A 20,051-nucleotide genomic window follows, 5' to 3' on the forward strand; every position below is an offset into this window, starting at 1 on the left:
AATTTTGCCCATGTTTGCCCATTTAGAGGTGATGATTCCAGAGCAAACAGAGTTTACTCAGAGTTGAGGAGTCTGGTAGTTGCTTTTTGTGTAGGGAAGGAAAACTTAAATGAATGGTTTTTCTGACAGTTTTTCTTTCCTGCAGCTTAGCTATATGCTAATGCTCATGTGCTAATGAAGTCTAAAGAGGGAGAATTAAAGTTTGACTAGATGGAACTTTGTATTGCAGTATTTTTTGATTTTGTGCATTTTAGGAAGAATTTCGTTCTGAATAGTCGCCCCATACACAACAGAGCTCTCCCTGAGGATTATTCCTTTTAGTGTAATGAATTCTGGAAACACAAATTTCTAGAAACTGTACTGACTGATTTGTTAGCAGTAAATTGTATGAAAATGTGAAAAAACAGAACTGACACTGTACTAGAAAGAAAACTTGTCCTAAACTACATTTTAAGAGAGTAAGTTTTTAGCTTTGCACTGTAGCTACACTTAAGATAATAAGGAGTCTCCTTAGAATTTTTCAGAAGCTTCCATTCACGCTGCATCTCCTGGAAGAGGAGGGTAGGTACTCTGCTTTTTTCCAAGCAGTATTTTTCAGGCTACTTTGCACTTTGTGCCTGTCCATCTTGCTCTCTTCATTGTGTGTGCCTCCTTCCCAAACACATTGGGTATGTTTTACTTAAGTTTCTGCTTATATTGGTAGGAGACAGGCTGTACAGTTTTCAAACTGACAAGAGGAGAATGACAGCTGAAAAATCAGATGCATACCAGATAAACTCTTCCCTCTTCCACTTTCCACATGGCTGATCTGTTTCCTTTCAGAGATTAATGTAGCAAGGAGTTTTTTTAGGGAAGCTAGAATTAATGTTTTTTCCTCTTGACGTCCTGTTCATTTGATGTTCTCCATGATGTTGCTGAGGGACAAAAAAAGTCCCTCATTTTCCCATATTTTATTTTCAATATCCAGCTGTACTTGCTGCTCTTGTATCATTATTCTAACATTTGCTTGCTGTGTCTTCTAGTAATCCATGTAATGACTTAAAATCTTGTGGGCTCTGTATGGCATACAGTGTGCTCGATGTTTAATTTTCTCTTTTGATTGAAATAAAACACTCCAAAAACTTCTCCCATCCTGTAGCTTTGCTTCCCTCCCTGCTCTTTTCCTGTATACTAGGATTTAGCATTTTGAAATTAAACTACACAATCTTCTTTTTTTTTTTTCCCCTATACCAAAAGCAACCTAGTACACAATAATTGTGACCCTTATTTTCTTCTGAGTATTTTAAATGCCGCTTGTTACCTCTGGCTGCTTGGAACTAGCTTAACATTTCTGTGACATTCTGGAGTAGAGAAGAAGGATCAGGGCTTTAATTCCTGACACTTGTAAGTGGAATAGCATTGACTTGTATTTGTTCTGCTAGTATGGCTCTGCATGAAGGATACATATGAGAGAGCATGTTTGTATACGTGTACAGATACATACTTACAAATGCACACATGCATGTGCTTAGGCACAAGTAAACTGTCATATTGCATGAAGGTGTTTTTCTCTCTCTTTAAAGGTTTTGACTTTTAAAGAAATCAACTGGCAGATGATCAGAATAGAAGCAGATGCAATCCAGAGTTCTAAGCATGAAATCATGAGTGCTCCAGTTCGACTGATTACTAACCAATCAAAAATTAGGGTCACGCTTAAAAGAAGGGTAAACTTGAAAAGTTTGATATCTTTTATTTTTTTATTAATTCATTTTTAAGTCATGCTATTAATGTATACAAGCACACAGTAAACGTTTTAAATTTAGGCCATATAAAATGTAGAATTGCCTGAACTAAATTTTTAATAACACATATTCAGTAAGACTGTAGAGTTTAGGAGAAGCATTGCAGGCAGAATTTGAAGATTAAGACCTTGCACAGGTCCTGCTAATGAAATAATTTGATCTGTAGAGCTTTGTTTATGATGATGCATGTTGTCTTCTCTCTCTAGATTCAGGCAATATTTAAATTACTTACATTTAGAGAAATGTGTCGGAATAATATCCAATGCCTGCCAAACAAATAAAAAGTGATGCGTAGTTATACTATATCTTAGGTACTGTTTAGTTAATGAGAGTAATGCAATTTAAAATAAAAAATGTTTGCTATTCATATGGAGGAGATTTTCTTTTTGAGAAGTATGGTTTTGCATTCAGCTGTTTTTTTTTTTTTCTTGTATTTTATATAAGAAATGTGAGTATTTAGTGGACCCATTTGACTTGTTTAAATTTTCATTCTACAGTTAAAGGATTGTAATGTAGTGGCATCAAAACTGGTTCTGATTCTGGATGATTTGCTATGGGTTTTGACTGATTCGCAGTTGAAAGCCATGGTGCAGTATGCCAAATCTCTCAGTGAAGCCATAGAGAAATCAACAGAACAGAGAAAAAGCTTGGCTTCTGAAACAGCACAGGTACGATAATTGATTGTCTCGCTATATCATTATCAGGTGTTGTAAAATACAACACGGTGTGGTTAGTTGCATAAATTTATTTTAGAGAATGTTCAGTTACTTATTTTCATTCAGCTGTATATCTTAATTACATTGGGAGTGAATCGTGATAGTATAAAATAGACTTCATTTTACAGGATTTTGTGTATTTATGTTAATTTCAGGAAGCAAAAAAGTTGTATTTCTTTATCCATCTACAGAGTAGTTAGACTTCTGTATTTACTTAACAGTTGATTAGCTGTTTAGGAAAGTTTCTCTCCAAATATTTTCTAGTTATGAATTTTAAAAAAAGTAATTAAGACACACTAAGGTAACCTTAATGTGTGGATAGATATGCTTACTATAATAATTTAAAGAGCTTGTCCAGTTTGTTTTCATGGTACTGAAAAATTAGCTTTTAGTAAGAACTTTCTTTCATGAAGCTCTCTTGTTGGAATATATAGTGAAAAATAATTCTACTGTTAACATATTTCTGCTGGCATAGATGTGATATTGCTGCTACATATAAGATAGTCTTGCGTAAATCTTGGTGTTCTTTCAGCACACACAGCAGACAAGACCAGCTGTGCTTTGTCAGTGTTGGGGGTAGGGATCTCTTGTCTGTGAAGAAGTGGCACAGATACACTGATAAAAGATAGTCCTATAAAAACAAAACATAATTCATTGCTAAGACTGAGTGAATTGGTTTGTATAGGATCTCTTACAATAAAGCTAGTGTACTGAGAGAGAGTTCAGTTCTGGTGGTGGTCCTGGTGACTTATGATGTGATTTGATGGTTTAGCTACAGCAATCTAATGGTTAGCTGTTACTGAGCAGGGAGGTCCTGATTCTTCTGTTCCCTGTACTTGCACCTTGCCAATTCCCTGGTACTGGCACCAGCTCATGTTTGGCCCTATTGTCATGTGGTCTGGGAAACTTTAGTAGCAGAAATGAGCCCAACAAAAAATTGATAGCTTTCTGAACGGCTTGCAACAAAAGTTAGAAAAATACCAGTGCTGCAAGTGACAGGGGTATCAAGGAGTGTGAGGGAAAGAATGGGGAATGCCTCTTTGTGACACCTTGCCGTTAGCTCAGCTTAACTTTACTCTGAAACAGCACACTTAAATCTCAGTAATGATCCAAGGTGAATGCATGTGGTGCAGATTTTTCCTTATTTTAAAGCTTGTTTTGAGTAAGTAAAAGGATGCTTATGCTTGAAAGGAAGGATAAACTTTATAAATCGATATGACTAAATATTTTTTTCAGAGCTCTGCCCCTGCCCCCAGCTCTCAGCAGGTGAAAGCGCACCAGACAACAGCAGCACCTGATCAAAATGATGCAATAGTAAAATTGTTTAATGATTTTGATGTTAAGGAAACTTCTCATCACTTAGTAATTTCCCATTTGGACCTTCATATATGTGATGATATCCATTCTAAAGAAAAAGGTAATTTTTTTTTTTTTAAAGTAACATGCCTGTGAGCCATAATCATCTTTAGAAGACATTTTGAGGAATACAATAGTGTTAAGCAAGAGTCTGTTTATTTTAAAGGAATATCCAGAATTGTCTTCAGTGTCTATAGACACATTTGAAATTAGCTAGGTGCCTCTATCAGGACAAAATTTGATTGTTAATTGTAATTAATTTATAATAAATGCAGTAAAAGCTGCTGAGAGTCCTGGTAGCTGCAGTGCTTTTCCTGTCTTCTAGAAACTGATTCTGTCCAGTCTGATTGTTACTGCTGTTTTTTCTTTTATATTATCAGTTAACTGGGTTATGAAAAATGCAGTGGCAACATTACTGTGGCTTGAAAGGGTCACTATACAATGTGCTTCTGTAATACTCCTATAAATTCCAGACTAATAAAAGACCAGTCCCTTTTGAGTTACTAATTTAGAGAATTGAGTGTGTTCTGCAGCACACAGAAAGAATGGAATGAGTGTTCTGTGGCGTTATGGTTTTGTGTGTACTACTTGTACTTTGCTTTTCTTTTTTCAAATGAAAAGCTATTGCATATAGCCATATTTAGGGTCGGAAAAAAAGACAACAAATGGCACTTCTTTCATACCTTTTGAAAATGATCAGAAGAGGATGACATATCAGTGTATATCCAGGGAGCTGGCTACTCACTGAAAAATTTTGAGGCATACAACATCAGTTGAAAAGTGTGTGAAAACCTTAGGTTTTAGCAAATGTATTTCATTCATTAGGGAAGACACTTGCAGAGCGTAAGATTTACTGGCTACAGACTTATTTCCTTACATGCAGTGTATGTACTGCAGTTAGGGTTTATCATGCTCAGTGAGACCTCTTTATTGATCCTTTATTTTTGGCTATGAATTTTAAATTTAATGGAAAAATCAGAACAGAGCACTGTCAGAAGACCACTGCAATAATATTTGTCAAATAAGTTATATTTACAATATTCTTTAAAGTAAATGTTGACTTCGAATGATTGATCATAATCTCATATTCAGTGTGAAAAGCTTTGTTTCAGAAAAACTGCAGTAATATGTATTCAAGGAGTTGTCTTCAGTTTTTAATAGCACTTAAAACAATATGCAGTTTGTTAGTAGTGACTGTGTACAGAACACGGAGTTCTACATGCTGATCTTTAGAAACCAGTGAGTAGTACCTTAGTGAAAATTTTGAGGGAAGATGATGAGATTGTAAGGAGAGCCAGTAACAGGGAGGAAGAAGTAACTGTTAGGTGTTTAAAGAAATGCAGTAACATGAGAACTAATATTCTAAATACAATGTCTGCAGAGCTGAGCACTGTTTTATTTTTACAGACTCAAACAGACGTGTTACAGGAGGGGCCATGCAGCTTTCCTTTAGTTATTTAACAGTGGACTATTATCCATTTCACAAAGCAGGTATGAAAGTGAGCATTTTGTGGATTACCTGTGAATGTATCTGTCTTGCTTGAATACTAAAAATTTCTTTGTGTGTGTATGTATATGGCTTGGATAATAATGTTCTAAGCATTTGAAATAGACACCTTTTTATTTCCTTCTGTATGCAAAAACAAATAACAAAAGCAACAACCTGGGAACCAATTTGATTTCTGTGAATGAGCTATTTTAGGCCAAACACTTTTCACAGTTCTGTTTGGTCAACAAAACAGTGTTTACACATTTCTGACATGAATTGTGTGTTGACAGGGGAAGGCAGTATGGCAGACTGAGAATTCACTAATTGGATATTTGAAAGAGTCAATCTGCTAGATTTTTTTCCACATAGAAGTCTATCATTTTATGTCCATTTCCAAGCAATGTTTTGGTTTTTATTTTATTTTGCTAAACAAGAATCCCAATGTGTAGAGGTTCAATTGTATAGCCTTTTGTTAAGAAATTTTTATTAAACAGATATTAGCGATTTCCAAAGAAGCATTTCTTACAAATAATTTCTAGTAAATATATTTTTCAAAAATCTAAATAGCCTAAATAAGTTTGCTGTTGAGTTTGAGATCTAAAGCAATCCAGTAGTGTGGAGGGGCTTTTAGTTGATTGGGGGGGGGGCGGTCCAGTGTAGCACCTCTCCTTGTGGGCTCCTCTATCACTTGGAGAAGGAAGTTATCATCAACACATTCCAGGAACCGCCTGGATTGATTATGCCCTCCTGTGTTGTCCCACCAACAGATATCAGGGTGGCTGAAGTCCCCCATGAGGGGGGCGACAAGTTCACCACGAGCCAGCAGTGTGCCCTGGTTGCCAAGAATGCCGGTGGTACCCTGGGGTGCATTAAGAAGAGTGTGGCCAGCAGGTCGAGGGAGGTTCTCCTTCCCCTCTACACTGCCCTGGTGAGGCCCCATCTGGAGTACTGCATCCAGTTCTGGGCTCCCCAGTTCAAGAAAGATGAGGAGCTGCTGGACAGAGTCCAGCGGAGGGCTACAAGGATGATTAGGTGACTAGAGGATCTCTCCCGTGAGGAAAGGCTGAGGGAGCTGGGCTTGTTCAGCCTGAAGAACAGAAGGCTGCGAGGGGACCTAATAAATGCTTATAAATATCTGAAGGGTGGGTGTCAGGAGGATGGGGCCAAGCTCTTTTCAGTGGTGCCCAGTGACAGGACAAGGGGCAATGGGCACAAACTGAGGCACAGGAATTTCCGTCTGAACATGAGGAAGAACTTCTTCCCTCTGAGGGTGACGGAGCACTGGAACAGGTTGCCCAGGGAGGTTGTGGAGTCTCCTTCTCTGGAGATATTCAAGACCCACCTGGACAAGGTCCTCTACAGCCTGCTGTAGGTGACCCTGCTTTGGCAGGGGGGTTGGACTAGATAATCCACAGAGGTCCCTTCCAACCCCTAAAATTCTGTGATTCTGTGTCAAGAGGACGGGGCCAGACTCTTTTCAGTGGTGCCCAGCAACAGGACAAGGGGCAACGGGCACAAACTGAGGCAGAAGAAGTTCCGTCTGAGCATGAGGGAGAACGTCTTTACTCTGAGGGTGACAAAGCCCTGGAACAGACTGCCCAGAGGGATTGTGGAGTCTCCTTCTCTGGAGATATTAAAGACCTGCCTGGACAAGGTCCTGTGCGACCTGCTCTAGGTGAACCTGCTTTGGCAGGGGGGTTGGACTAGATGATCCACAGAGGTCCCTTCCAAACCCCATGATTCTGCATGAATGTGTGTGATTCTGAAGACCAGGGCTTGTGAACATGAGGCTGCTCCTGTCTGTCTGTAGAGGCCCTCATCTGCTCAGCGTTCCTGGTTAGGTGGCCTGCAGCAGACCCCGGCTATAATGTCACCACTCCCTGCCCTGCCTTTAATCCTGACACGTAAGTTCTCGGTCAGCTCCTCATCCATCCCCCGTTGGAACTCCATGCACCTCAGCTAGTCTTTGACATAGAGGGCAACACCCCCTCCCTGTCTCCCTTGCCTATCCTCCCTGAAGACCCCATATCCTTCCATTCTATCACTCCAGTCACAGAAGCTGTCCCACCAAGTCTCCATGATGCCAAGGAGATCATAGTGGTGCAGGTGTGGGCACTTCTCTAATTCTGCTTGTTTATTCCCCACGCTGTGTGCGTTTGCAAAGAGGCATTTAAGTTGGGCCCCTGATGGAGCTGACTTACTGGCTGGAGTTCCTTTGTGCTGCTCTCCAGGTGCTCTCCTGCTGACCTGTGACCCTTCTCCAGGCTCTGGGCATTTATTGCTGGCACTGGCATCAGACTGGTAGGACTGGGATGGGCTGAGGTTCCCCTCCCCTGGCAACTTCAGTTTAAATCTCTCTTCACCAGCTTGGCAAGCTGGTGACCAAACATGCTCTTGCCCTTCTCTGACAGATGGACCCCATCAGCCCTCAGTAGACCAGGTTTCTCAAAGCAATTCCCATGCCCTAAGTGGCGGAATCGCTGGCTGTGGCACCAACCCTGTAACCATTTGTTGATTTGCCCGATTTTACTGGCACATTCAAATCCCTTCCCTTCGACTGGGAGGACTGATGAAAAAACTGCCTGCGCTCCAGAGTCCCTCACTGCCATTCCCAGGGCTCTGTAATCCTTCTTGATACTCCTCAGACTGCTCCTGGTGGTGTCGTTGGTGCCCAAGTCATCGTCGTCTCACTGTTTTAGAAAAGTGTACCAATTCTGTGGGCGAACTATCATCACAGAGGGAAGAGTCCCTTTACTCATAGGAGCACATATTAATCTTGAAAGTTCAAAAGGGGTTCTCAAGCCTGGTAGGTATCTTGCCCCTATATACTGCTGTGTCGGACTATCACCTGGTCTGCAGAGCATTCCTATCCCGAGGCTCTGCAAGCTTGAATACTGAAGGACAACACCGTATTAATGCTCTGTAGCAGTGGGCATGGAGGGAACAGCTGCATGCTTCTGTGGCTGTTACCAGACTGTTTTCTGGTTTTGTACCTCTGGCCTATGGAATATTTAGAAATAGCTCGTTTGGTGTTGTCTTCTTGGAAGTTATGATTAATCCTTCAGGAAAAAGTCCCCAACAATTAATTGTTTTGTAGATTTGGTTCTTGTGGGGGTTTGTTTATTTGCTTTTGTACAGACCCCACGCAGAAGGACTCTAAAGGGACTCTGAGGCGTAATTTCTGTGGGGTAAATTTCAAACCCATTGAAAATCAAGCCTTCCAACCATAGCCTTTCATAGTACTGAAGAAAAATGAAGCCAGTTGTGTGTCCGTGGACTGTGATAACCCACACGTAAGCCAGACCTCCTGGGATTGTAAACCTGTCTGTACAGCAGTCTATCACTTTACTAGTCCTCACAGACCTGCTCTCATAGAAGCTTTTATCCAGATCCATTATCTGTGCAGCTGATGTGTTGCTGGATGATGATCAGAGAAAGCTGCTACTTTGCCATCATGCAGGACATTTTGCAGCACAGGAAATTTTTGATCGAGCTGATATATTGACACAATAGGACAAACTGGAAAGCGTTTTCTTCCTGGCTAGCCAGCAACAAATTCACATGGTAGCAGCATCAGTGCCTGCTCCACTAAAATATTGTTTTCTTACTACAATCTGGCCTGCTCTTCACTTTTCACAGATAAATGTGGCAATAACATCTCCATATATAGATTTGTGTAATATCTGAGGATGGAAGGCACCTCTGTCTAGTCCAACCCCTCTGATTAAAGTGGCGTCAAGTAAAGTTAGCTTGCCATGATTATGTTCAGTTAGGTTTTGAATAGCTCCAAGAGTGGAGACTCTACAGCCTCCCTGGACAACCTGGTCCAGTGTTTAGCCACCCTCACAGTAGAAAAGCTTTTTTATAATGTTTAAGTGGAATTTCTTGTATTTCACTTTGTGCTTATTGCTGATTGTCCTGTTACTGGGCACCACTGAGAAGAATCTGGCTCCTTCGTCTTTACTCCCCTATCAAGTCATTTGTACACATTGATAAGGTCCCTCTGAGCCTTGTCTTCTCCCGGCTAAATCATCCCAGCTATCGCAACCTTTTCTTGAAAGGTGTTCCAGTCCCTTAAGGGTCTTTGTGACCACGTGCTGGACTCAGTCCAGTAAGTCCATGGCTGCCTTGTACTGGGGAACCCAGAACTGGACCCAGCACTCCATATGTAGCCTCACCAGGGTTGCACAGAGGGCATGGATCACCTCCCTTGACCTGCTGGCAGTGCTTTTCCTAAGCAGCCCAAGGTGCTGCTGGCTTTCTTTGCATCAAGGACATATTGCTGGTTCATATTGAACTTACTGTCTCAGACTTGTTTGTTGTGGTTTTTTTTTTTTTTTTTTTCCTGTAAAGCTGCTTCCCAGCTGGTCAGCCCCTAACCTGTACTCCAGATGCTGGACTTGGATTTCCCTTTGAAGTTCATGAGATTACTGTTGTGTCACTTTTCTAGCCTTTTAAGGTCCCTCTGGTAGCACAGCCACCTGGCATGTCAAGCATTCCTCCTAGTTTCGTACCATCTGCAAAGCTGCTGAGGGTGCACTCTGTCCCATCATCCAGGTTATTAATGAAGATATATTGGCTCCAGTATTGGCCCTGATGATTATCTCCTGCTGGACTTCATGCTGCTGATCCCAGCCCTTGAAGAGTAACAGTTTAGCCAGTTTCCAGTCCACCACACTGTGTACTTACCTAGTCAGTACTTCATCTTTTGTCACTGGTCGTGTTACAGTGTTGACAGCCTTGCTAAAGGTGAGGCAGACATCCACTGCTCTGTCTTCATCCACCAAGCCAGTGATTTCATAGTAGACGGCTGTAAAGTTTGTCAGGCATGATTCCTCCATCATAAATCCATGCATGTGTACTCACAGTCACCTTCCTGTCCTTAAGGTATTTTGAAATGGTTTCCAGGATTATTTGCTTTGTTGCCATCTGTTACCTTCCTCCATTACCTTCTTTGAGATGAGACTGACCAGCCTGTTGTTCTTTTCATCCTCCTTCTTGAAGATAGGAATGACGTTTGCTTGCTTCCAAGAACCTTTCCGGACCACTATTCAATAACCTTTCAAAGATAACTCAGGGTGGGCTCCCCGTGACATTGGCCAGCTCTCTCAGCACTTGTTTGCGTCTCGTCAGGATGCTGTGGACTGGTGCACGTCTGATCCTCAGTTAATGCTCCCTTGATAAGGGGAAGGTTTCCTTGCTCCAGACTTCCCTGAGTATTCTGAAGGCAACTGTTACCAGTGAAGACTGAGGCAAAGAAGACATTGAGTACCTCAGTCTTTTCCATGTCATTTGTCACCAGGTCCCCTGTCCCATTCAGCGGCAAGCCCAAGCTCTCCCTACTCTTCCTTTTGCTGGTGATGCACCTATAGAAGCTTTTCTTGTTGTCCTTAATGCTCCTCATTAGATTCAACTCCAGACAGGCTTTGACATTCCTAACACCTTCCTCCATATTCTTTCTGGGTAACCTGATGCTGTTTCCACATCTTGTACACTTCCTTTTTATCTTTGAATATCTAGTTCATCCTCACAGGCCGCCTTCTACATTTGGTAGATGGCCTGCTTTTCAGGGTGGACCGTTCTTTGGTTTAGAGGTGATTCTTGAACATCAACCAGCTTTCCTGAGCCCCTCTTCTGGCTGGTGTTGCATCCTATGAGATTCTTTCAAGCAGGCTAAAGTCTGCTCTGCTGAAGTTCTCGGTTGTCATTCAGCTTTTTGCCTTGTTCCTTCACCTCAGAATCCTGAATTTCGCTGTGTTACGGTCACTGCAGCCAAGGCTGCCCCTGACCTTCACATCTCTGACCAGTTCTTCCTTTTTTGTAAGAATCGGCTCCAGTGAAACATGTTCTCTCTTTGGCTCCTTAATTTACCTGTGTTAGGAGGAGGTCATCAATACACTTTCAGAAACCACATGGATTGCTTGTGTCTTGCTGTGTTGCCCCTCCAGTAGATACTGGGGTGGCCATGTTCCTAATGAGGACCACAGTCTGTGACCATGATACTTCCAGTTGTCTGAAAAGGGCCTCATCATCTTCCTAGTCAGATCTTCTGTAGCAGACATCCACCACAACATCATCCATGTTGGTCTGCCCTCTAATCCCAACCTGTAAGCGCTCAGCTGGCTGATCATCCATTCTAAGGCAGAGCTCCATGTGTTCCCACTGATTGTGCTGAAGGGGCAACTTGCCCTCCTTGCCTTCTTGGCCTGGGCTTCCCAAAGAGTCTGTGTCCATCCTCTGAAGCATTTCATTTGTGTGTGCTATCTCACTATGTCTCTGTGATCCCAGTGAGATCATAGTCCTTCAAGTGCACACAGATCTCCAGTTTCTCCTCCCACGTGTTCGTCATACTGCATGTGGTAGTGTGCACGCACTTCAGAGAGGCACCTACCCATACTGGCATCCCAGAAGGGGTATGAGAGCTTTTCCTATAATGCTGCTGTCCTGTAGGTACTTCAGAGTTTATGTGCATGTGCTTTGGGTGACCTGACTTCAGCCCTCTTTTGGAGAATCCCAGCTTTGTGGACTTGAATTTAATGTATCTTTGCCCTCTTGCTCTCTTTCTGTTTTCTTCCCTGTTTCTTTCTCTTCTTCCTTGGCTAGTAGGATGTGAATAACGATCAAAACGCTGTGAAGCAGGAGGGTGGGGAAAAATGTTGTCTTTTTTGATAGGCCCCTCCCTTAAAGTTTCTTCCATGCTGAAATCTTTGCACTTAGACTTGAAATCACAATTTTTTTTTCCCCAAGCATTTTCTTATTTTAATAGCAACCATATCTACTCATCCTCAGTGTAAGTATCCAAAACCTCATTAAGCCCCAAATACAGGAAGTTCTCATGTGCTGGTATTTAAAGAGTGATGAACTAGATACAAGTTATTCGTATTGCATCATTATTACAGAACAAGTTAGTAGACCATCTTTACAGGGACTGTTTGAAGACATCTCAGTTTCTTTCAGAGGTTTGAAGGCTTGACCAACAGAAACATGTTAGGAATAAAAGACTTTCCACTGGACTTGATTTTTAAGGCTGTGTGTGCTGTGGCGCTGATTGAACTTACCTTCTTGTTTGTGTGCAATAAAGGTGCTAGAGAGCCAAGACAAAAAGAATACATTTCTGGAAAGGGACCAGGAACTTCGTAGGACACAGTTGTGGCAGAAGAGATAAGCTTGGGAAAAGGGAGCTTGAGAAAATTGTTCTGTTACTTGCTGTCACTTTTTTTTTCCCCAATGAAACATTTCTTTGCATGTTCTCACATATGACTTTAATGTGTCATCAAATTTCTCTGAACTGGAAATATTCAGTGATGTTTTGAGCATTCGTTAGTAGTGTTAAAAGGCAGGTGGCAATATGACATTGTTTTCTGAGTGATTTTTGTGGAGCAGTGAGGCTTGTTTTTATGTAATATATAACTTCTGTTTTAACGTCTGTTGTAACTTCTGTTGTTCTGTAATTACAGCATGCAGTGAAATTGTATTTTGAAGAAGAATTGTGGAATAGTCAAAACTTGTTACCCAGTTAGAAGCAGACTTTCAAATGAGTTAATATTTCCCCCCTTCCTTTTATTTGCAGGAGACAGCTGCAATCACTGGATGCATTATAGTGATGCCACTAAAACCAGAAGTGGTTGGGCCAAAGAATTATTAAATGAGTTCAAAAGCAATGTTGAATTGCTTAAGCAGGCTGTGAAGGACCAGGTCATAGGTTCTCCTCCCAGATCACCACCTGCTATATCTCCTCAGAACCTACAAACAGGTACTTTGTTTGCATCACTAGTGCTCTAATTCCATGAAATGTTAAAACTATTCTAAAAAAGACTGTTCTTTTCAATGATTCCATCGCTATTCTTTCCTACAGGCAAGGAACAGATACCGAAAGGAACATCTAGGGCTTCCTCTGTATCTTCCCAACAACCAAAGGGCAAACTGATGTCTAGTCCTATTGTGGTTAGACTTGCAGATTTCAATATATATCAGGTACATTTCTTCAAGTTAGTAAAACTGGGGCTACTTTGCCCTTGACTGTTACATAACTATGGTTTTTATGGGACGATTCCGAAGCCCATTGAAATTAATAAAAGTCTTTCCATTCGTTATGGGATTAGACCTTTATAGGCCTGCTTCTGCTTTGTTAAATTGGTGGATATTTTCTTACCAACTTTATATTAGTTGATACTCTATCACAATTACATTTTGGATCCAAGCTTTACTGTTCCCTAAATCCTGACGTTCAGAATGTCAGCTTTTCATTGTACTATGTTAGGTGTGCAGTATTTTAATATGTGGTTTTGTATTTCGTGCTTTTCTTTTTGTTATCTTTTTCAAAGTACATGGATTTTTTTTTTTTTAATGTTGAAGGAAGAGTTTTAAAAATTTTTCTCCAGCCCCTCCATCCCCCAGGATATTTTGAGTAGACACTTTAACCGTTCTTCCCTCTATTTGTATGAGTGAGTAGTTTTAGTTGGTGGTTGGGGTCCAGATTCACTCTTTGGTGCAGATAGAAGGCAACTGGAATAGAGGAGTATATCTCTAAGGCAGAGTGATTGTAGTATAGGAGGATCTACTCGAAATTTCAGATGTTAACAAAAATGCTTAGTGTGTGCCCTTAGTCATTGTGACTTTCATGTGCTGCTGTTCCAGTTTCCAGTGCTTTTTTGCCATATCACTTCTGGTGGAATGGTAGGTTGCAGCTTGCTAGGAGCCTTCATCTGGGTTTGAAGTGTTTTATATATCATTTTGTACTGTTGGTGTTTTCATTTGCCTTCTGCTCTTCAGATGCTTGTCTCCTCCTCCTCCTTACACAAATACATTTTCAATTTTTTCAGTTGTCATTATTTCTATACAATTTACAAAATGCTGTTTTTTAAATAGATCTGTTACTACTTCAGTTTTTGCTTGTGTTAATACAGAGATGTTTGCAGCTTGAAAACAGCTACATAGAGTGAAGCAGGCTTATAAAGGTTATGTATTAATTATATTCGGTGAAACTAATACAAGTAGACATCATCATATATTCAGTGTTAGTATGTTGGCTAACTAGCAGTCTGACCTACTGAGTGTTGGATGAAAGAGCTTTGTTTTGACAACATGCTTTTTAAACTAGGGTACATTGCAAGAAGTTGAAGGTCAAATACATATCCAAAGGTGATCTCTTTCTTTTTTCATAATTTGTATTGGAAGGAAGCAGAAATGGAGGATTACTGTTGTGTAGTGTCTTGATTCTCCTATGACAGAAGTAAACCTTTGGGCATAGCCAAGCATACATGTCTCTGATAGGTGCGTGCTGAACACCTTGCTTACCAACATACAGTCGAGAGTTGGCCCATGTACTGGAATCTGTCCTTACTACAGTACAAGGACTTCCTAATACGTGTGTAAAAAAAAAACTTACCTAGCTTATCTGTCCCTTATCATCTAGATATGGGGTCATTTTGGACAGACAGTATGCAAATATACCATGTCCTAGCATAATTGCTTATACAGTTGTAGTAGTGTTTGCAATAAAGATGTCAGATCATTCTAGGCTTCTACTGAATGCCTTTGAAAGTGACCTGCTGCCTCCTGCCTCGCGTGAAGGAAGGGGGACTGGTACTGTTAATACTGTACAGTTTCCTTGTGATACTGATCTATGCGGATTGTTTCTGCTGGAAGGCAACTAGGTGTTTCTCATTGTCAGCACTTTGTGTATTTGGGGATCTACATCTGAGAGCAGTGGAATGTTACCCTACTAGGGGCAGTGGCTTACAACTGCAAATGCTTAAGGATTCATAAAAATGTAATGCGTTAATGAAATTAATCTTTTCTTTTACAGGTTTCAACAGCAGACCAGTGTCGTTCTTCCCCTAAAGCTCTGATCTCTTGCAATAAAAAGTCACTTTATCTTCCACCAGAAATGCCAGCTATTCATATAGAATTCACTGAATATTACTACCCAGATGGAAAGGACTTTCCTAGTAAGACTTTTTTTTTTTTTTTGTACCAAACCATATATTTTGTGTGTTACGTTCACCGTTATGAAACTTAATACTAATTACGGGTTGGCAATTGGAAATAGGTAATGGCTTTCTAAAATGGAAAGAATACAACACTGCTCCATTTCCATAGCATTTGCTCCTGGCAAACTCCTATAAATACTGGTTTTTGTAAACATGCTTTTTAAGTCTGAAAAAACTCACAGCACTTTTACTGACACACAAATTATTCGTTCTCCAACACAGATGTATTGTTTCTGCAGTTCCACTGTCTGGCTACATAAAAGCACTTGAACTATTACAGTAATATCTAAGATGCATCAAAGATCTGCTGGAGTTATTTTTATTAACGTGTTGTGGGGCTGGCCCTGTTTTACATGCAGAAATGTCGGTGGATTTCTTGGGGATGGGACTTGAGGACAGCAAATCACCTTGCTCCTGTCCTTCCTTTGTAATGAGGACATTCTCCCCCTCTCCTCAGACTTCATTATGTTCTAATACTAGCTTTTACATTCAAAAATTCAGTTATTTGCGTGGAGTGAGAGAAAGAAGCATCACTTTAGGTATCTCCTAATAATTTATTCTGCCATGGGACCAAAGGAGTGGGTTTCCATTCTTTCTCTGATGTGAAATACTGGTGAAAATGTTAAGTCTACACTCTCATGATTTTTTTTTTTGTTTTGTCGTTTAGTTCCATGTCCAAATCTGTATGGCCAGCTGAATGCTTTACAATTCACCCTGGATGAGAGAAGTATTCTTTGGCTAAATCAGTTTGTGTTGGATTTGAAACAGAGTCTTATTCAGTTCATGGCCATGTACAAGTTAAATGACAATTCAAAATCAGATGAACATGTTGATGTTAGAGTTGATGGACTGATGTTAAAGGTATGTTGTCATTGAACAGGGGTTTTCTGGTTCTGTGGAAGAAATTCCTTTTCTTCTGAAAGGCTGTTAGCAAAGCAGCTTATGGAATAAATGGGCAAATAAATGAACAAACAACCCATGCAATAAGCAACACTGCTCTGGAAATCTGCGTAGAATGCGATGGTTTGAAGACAGACATCTGTCTTCCATACAACTTTTATCTGTGTCCTAGGGGTATTTTGGTTTTGTATTGAAGACCTGAATGGGAGTATTAACAAATTATTTCACTGTGTTCAATGAAGCTGACATAGGAGAAGTAGAAAAAATTGACACTGAAGTAAAAATAACTAGCAAAAAAATCATGTTTGCACTCTATATTAATGCAAGGGCCCTCCCTTTTAACTGTGATTGTAGTATATCAGAACTCTTTTGTCTTGTTAGTGAATGCCTGGAGTAGAGAGCGCAGTTCATCTGAAGGTTTGTCTCCTTCTCCAAAACCCATTCTCACCATTTTCTGTTTCATGTTGGCCCTTGGCTGTAGTTCAGGTACACACGTTCTCTATATGTTTATTGCAGAGGAGTGGTGCTTGTTAATGCAGCTGAACATCAGATTTTTGCTTCCCTTGTCTCCTCCTTTGGGGATGAAGGATTTCCAGGCAGATGAATTCCCCCTCCTCTTGCCCCCTGATTTGCATTGGGCATTAGTTTCCAGGGTTCAGAGGTGAACAAAACAAGGAGTTCTTTCGATGATGCCCACGGAATAGGTTTCAAGGGCTCTAAAAAAGTCAACATATGGAGAGATGGTTACCTTCCTAAGACTTGTGGTGCATATTTAAGGGAAATTCAAAAGGATGTGGTTTGTACTGAATGAAAACAATAGAGACCTAACAACCAGGCAACCACAAATACAGACTGATGTAATACCGAATTACTATGTGTGAATAGCCCACTAAACTAAGAGAAGATAACAGTAAAAGTATTCTTAAAATGCTCAAACGTTAATTCATATTAATTATTTCATCCCTGTATTAACTGCCATTATTTTTATTCTAGCAAATTATGACTCTTTTATTATTGGTGTGCTTGATGTTTACATATGATATAGTTAATTGTTATATAGTTATGTATTTGGTTATTTTGTTCCGAGTCCTTTTATTTACATGGAGAAGCTTCGTCACTTCCATCTTTTAAGTGTGTTCAGGATGACTTGTTTACTCTGATCTTTCTAGATTCAGCATGGAGATGTTGTGACAGAAGGTAGCATCATTGATATTAGCAAAACTAGCATGGCTGAGGTCCGTGCTAACAACATCAGATACAGGATTTGGCATGAAATATATATTTTCTTTAAAACTTGCACTAATGATATGCAAGTTAAATCCAGTATACTGAAGTATTTTGTTGTTTTTTAGGGGTTGGAGTATATTTTTATGATGAAAAAAATTGTGATTATCAGATAATAGTCACAGTATACCTATTCTGTATTGTTAAGAATATTGGCTGTGTTAGCACATGTAATTATTTCCTTGTAGCCTAACATAGAAATAAAATACAGTAGTGCTCAGTGTAATGGAAAACCCTATTTGACAAATCAGATTGAAAAAGAGAGAACTATAATTTGGAGTTCAAAGTTGTAAATACTTGGAACACTTGTAGAAGCTTTTGCCAAGCTGTTCCCGAGTTGAAGAAATGAGACGCTTCAGCCTAACATAGCTGACTTAAATCTAAATCCTTCAGATAAGAAAAGCCTGAGACCTTTAAGTTTTTGTACAAACACTGAGTTTTAGATGCCACAGAATCCTTCCTGAAAATGAGAGGAAACACAAATTGTAATGTGAGCTTGACTTATCCCTGTTCTGTGCTAGTATACTTGAGTTCTCATAAAATTATAATTACATTCCTTTATTTTGGCTGTCATGGCTAAATAATTTTGTTTCTTTAATTGCATACCTTCTTAATATAAATATTTCTAACTAGAAAAAATGTATTTCTGTCTTGCAGTTCATCATCCCATCTGAAAACAAACCTGAAATTCATAAAGATCAACCTCGTGCACTTTCCATTCAAAGTTCAGAGATGATTGCTACAAATACAAGATACTCGCCAAACTGCAGACACTCTGATCTAGAAGCTTTGTTTCAGAACTTCAAAGACTGTGAATTTTTCAGTAGAACTTTCACCAGTTTTCCCAAGTCCCAGAAGAATTTTAATCTTTTGCATCCAATCTTCCAGAGACATGCTCATGAACAAGATACTAAAATGCATGATGTTTATAAAGGTTATGTCATCCCAAAACTGAATAAATATGCGTTAAAGACATCAGCAGCTACTGATGTTTGGGCCTTGCATTTTTCCCAGTTTTGGATAGATTATGAAGGAACAAAAAGTGGGAAAGGCCGGCCAGTAAGCTTTGTGGACTCCTTCCCACTGTCACTTTGGATTTGCCAGCCAGTAAGATTTGCAAAGTCGCAAAAAGATATTTTATCAGATAATCAGACAGCTTTGAATATTCAGAAAAGTGAATCTAGCGATCTTGCTAATAGACTGCAACGTAAAAAACTTCTGAAGGAATATTACAGCAGTGAGACGGAGCCTTTGATCAATGGCATTCAGATGTCAGACACTTCGGGAGCACTTTCTGAAAACTCTTCCTCTGATGCAGATGTACATGTTCTTGTACATGTTCAAAAACATGTAAGCATGCAGATCAATCATTACCAGTATCTGTTTTTGCTGTTCCTCCATGAATCTCTTGTGTTGCTTCTGGAAAACTTAAGGAACGATGTAGAAGCAGTGACAGGAAAACCTGCAAAGCAAACAGATGTCTGCATTGGGATGCTGCTGAAAAGTGCAGAACTAGCCTTACTCCTCCATCCAGTGACTCAGGGAAGCCCTTGTAAGTCTCCAGTTGTGGAAGAACGAAGTCTCATGGCATCAGAACTCTCCCCTTTGGGAAATGGGGAAGCTCTTACTTCAGAGAGTAAATCAGCTGGCAATAAAATGGTGCAAGCTGGTATGACTAATTTTGATTATGTAAATGACTGCAAGCCTCTGAACGCTGAAGTTAATAAAGGAATTGTAATAGATCCTCTTTTGTTTAAATCAGACAGTAATATGGATTTTCAGAAAGGAGCATCATTTTCAGATGATGCGTCAGATAAAGGTTTGGGAGATACAAGTGAAGGAGGAAGCAGCGGACTTTTTAGTAGAAGTGATTCAGAGGAGGTCTGTGGACCTCTAAGTGAGAAAAGTAGCTTGCATCCTAGGGATTCAGCGTCCATTTTCACTAGGAGAGAAGATTCCACTGAATTTTTCGTTGATAAAGAGGATGACAAAAACATGTTCTCAAATAGGTTAAATGAACAGGAAGGCACAACTGAAGGCTGTACTAACCATGTCACGGACTTGGAAACAGAAACTGCCTTAGAATCTGAAGAGCTTGACGTGAAAAAAGAGAAAGTGACTTCAGTTAGACGGTCTGCATCCCAATCTTCATCAAGGTATAGAAGATTTAATAGAAAATCAATTTTCCTGTTACTTGAAAATGTTTATCAATCTTGTTGGCCACATAGATTTAGTAATGGTCGACAGAAGTGAACATCTAGTAGATTAAAATTTTCAAAGTATATATAAAATATAAGATATGCAGTATCCAGCGTTCAAGGAAAGCTGAAATGAACTGTTAGTTAATTGATTTAAATAATTTACTTTCAGTTTAAATGTTATGGAATATATTGAAAAAATATTGAAACAAGTATCTACAGGAAAGCATGTTGTTTCTGTACTGATCTGTTTTTCTTGCCGAAGGACTATTGAATAATCAGATTTTTTTCTTTTATATCTTGCCTGGTTTAGAGGAATTTTTCAAAGTAACTGC

The 20,051-nt window shown here is 39.9% G+C and overlaps 1 protein-coding gene across 3 annotated transcripts in view; it reads left to right on the forward strand.

Annotated features, from left to right (window-relative positions):
- Nucleotides 1-20,051, forward strand: part of BLTP3B (bridge-like lipid transfer protein family member 3B) — a 62,265-nt gene that overhangs the window by 24,270 nt on the left and 17,944 nt on the right. For all 3 annotated transcript variants that reach the window (XM_075428167.1, XM_075428166.1, XM_075428165.1), the window contains 9 exons: nt 1,563-1,703; nt 2,279-2,449; nt 3,734-3,914; nt 5,261-5,344; nt 12,913-13,095; nt 13,198-13,316; nt 15,151-15,292; nt 16,002-16,195; nt 18,176-19,674. In XM_075428167.1, coding sequence (XP_075284282.1) covers nt 1,563-1,703; nt 2,279-2,449; nt 3,734-3,914; nt 5,261-5,344; nt 12,913-13,095; nt 13,198-13,316; nt 15,151-15,292; nt 16,002-16,195; nt 18,176-19,674 — 2,714 coding nt within the window. The remainder of the gene's footprint in view (nt 1-1,562; nt 1,704-2,278; nt 2,450-3,733; nt 3,915-5,260; nt 5,345-12,912; nt 13,096-13,197; nt 13,317-15,150; nt 15,293-16,001; nt 16,196-18,175; nt 19,675-20,051) is intronic.

Source organism: Opisthocomus hoazin, chromosome 8, assembly GCF_030867145.1.
Source record: "Opisthocomus hoazin isolate bOpiHoa1 chromosome 8, bOpiHoa1.hap1, whole genome shotgun sequence".
NCBI lineage: Eukaryota > Metazoa > Chordata > Aves > Opisthocomiformes > Opisthocomidae > Opisthocomus > Opisthocomus hoazin.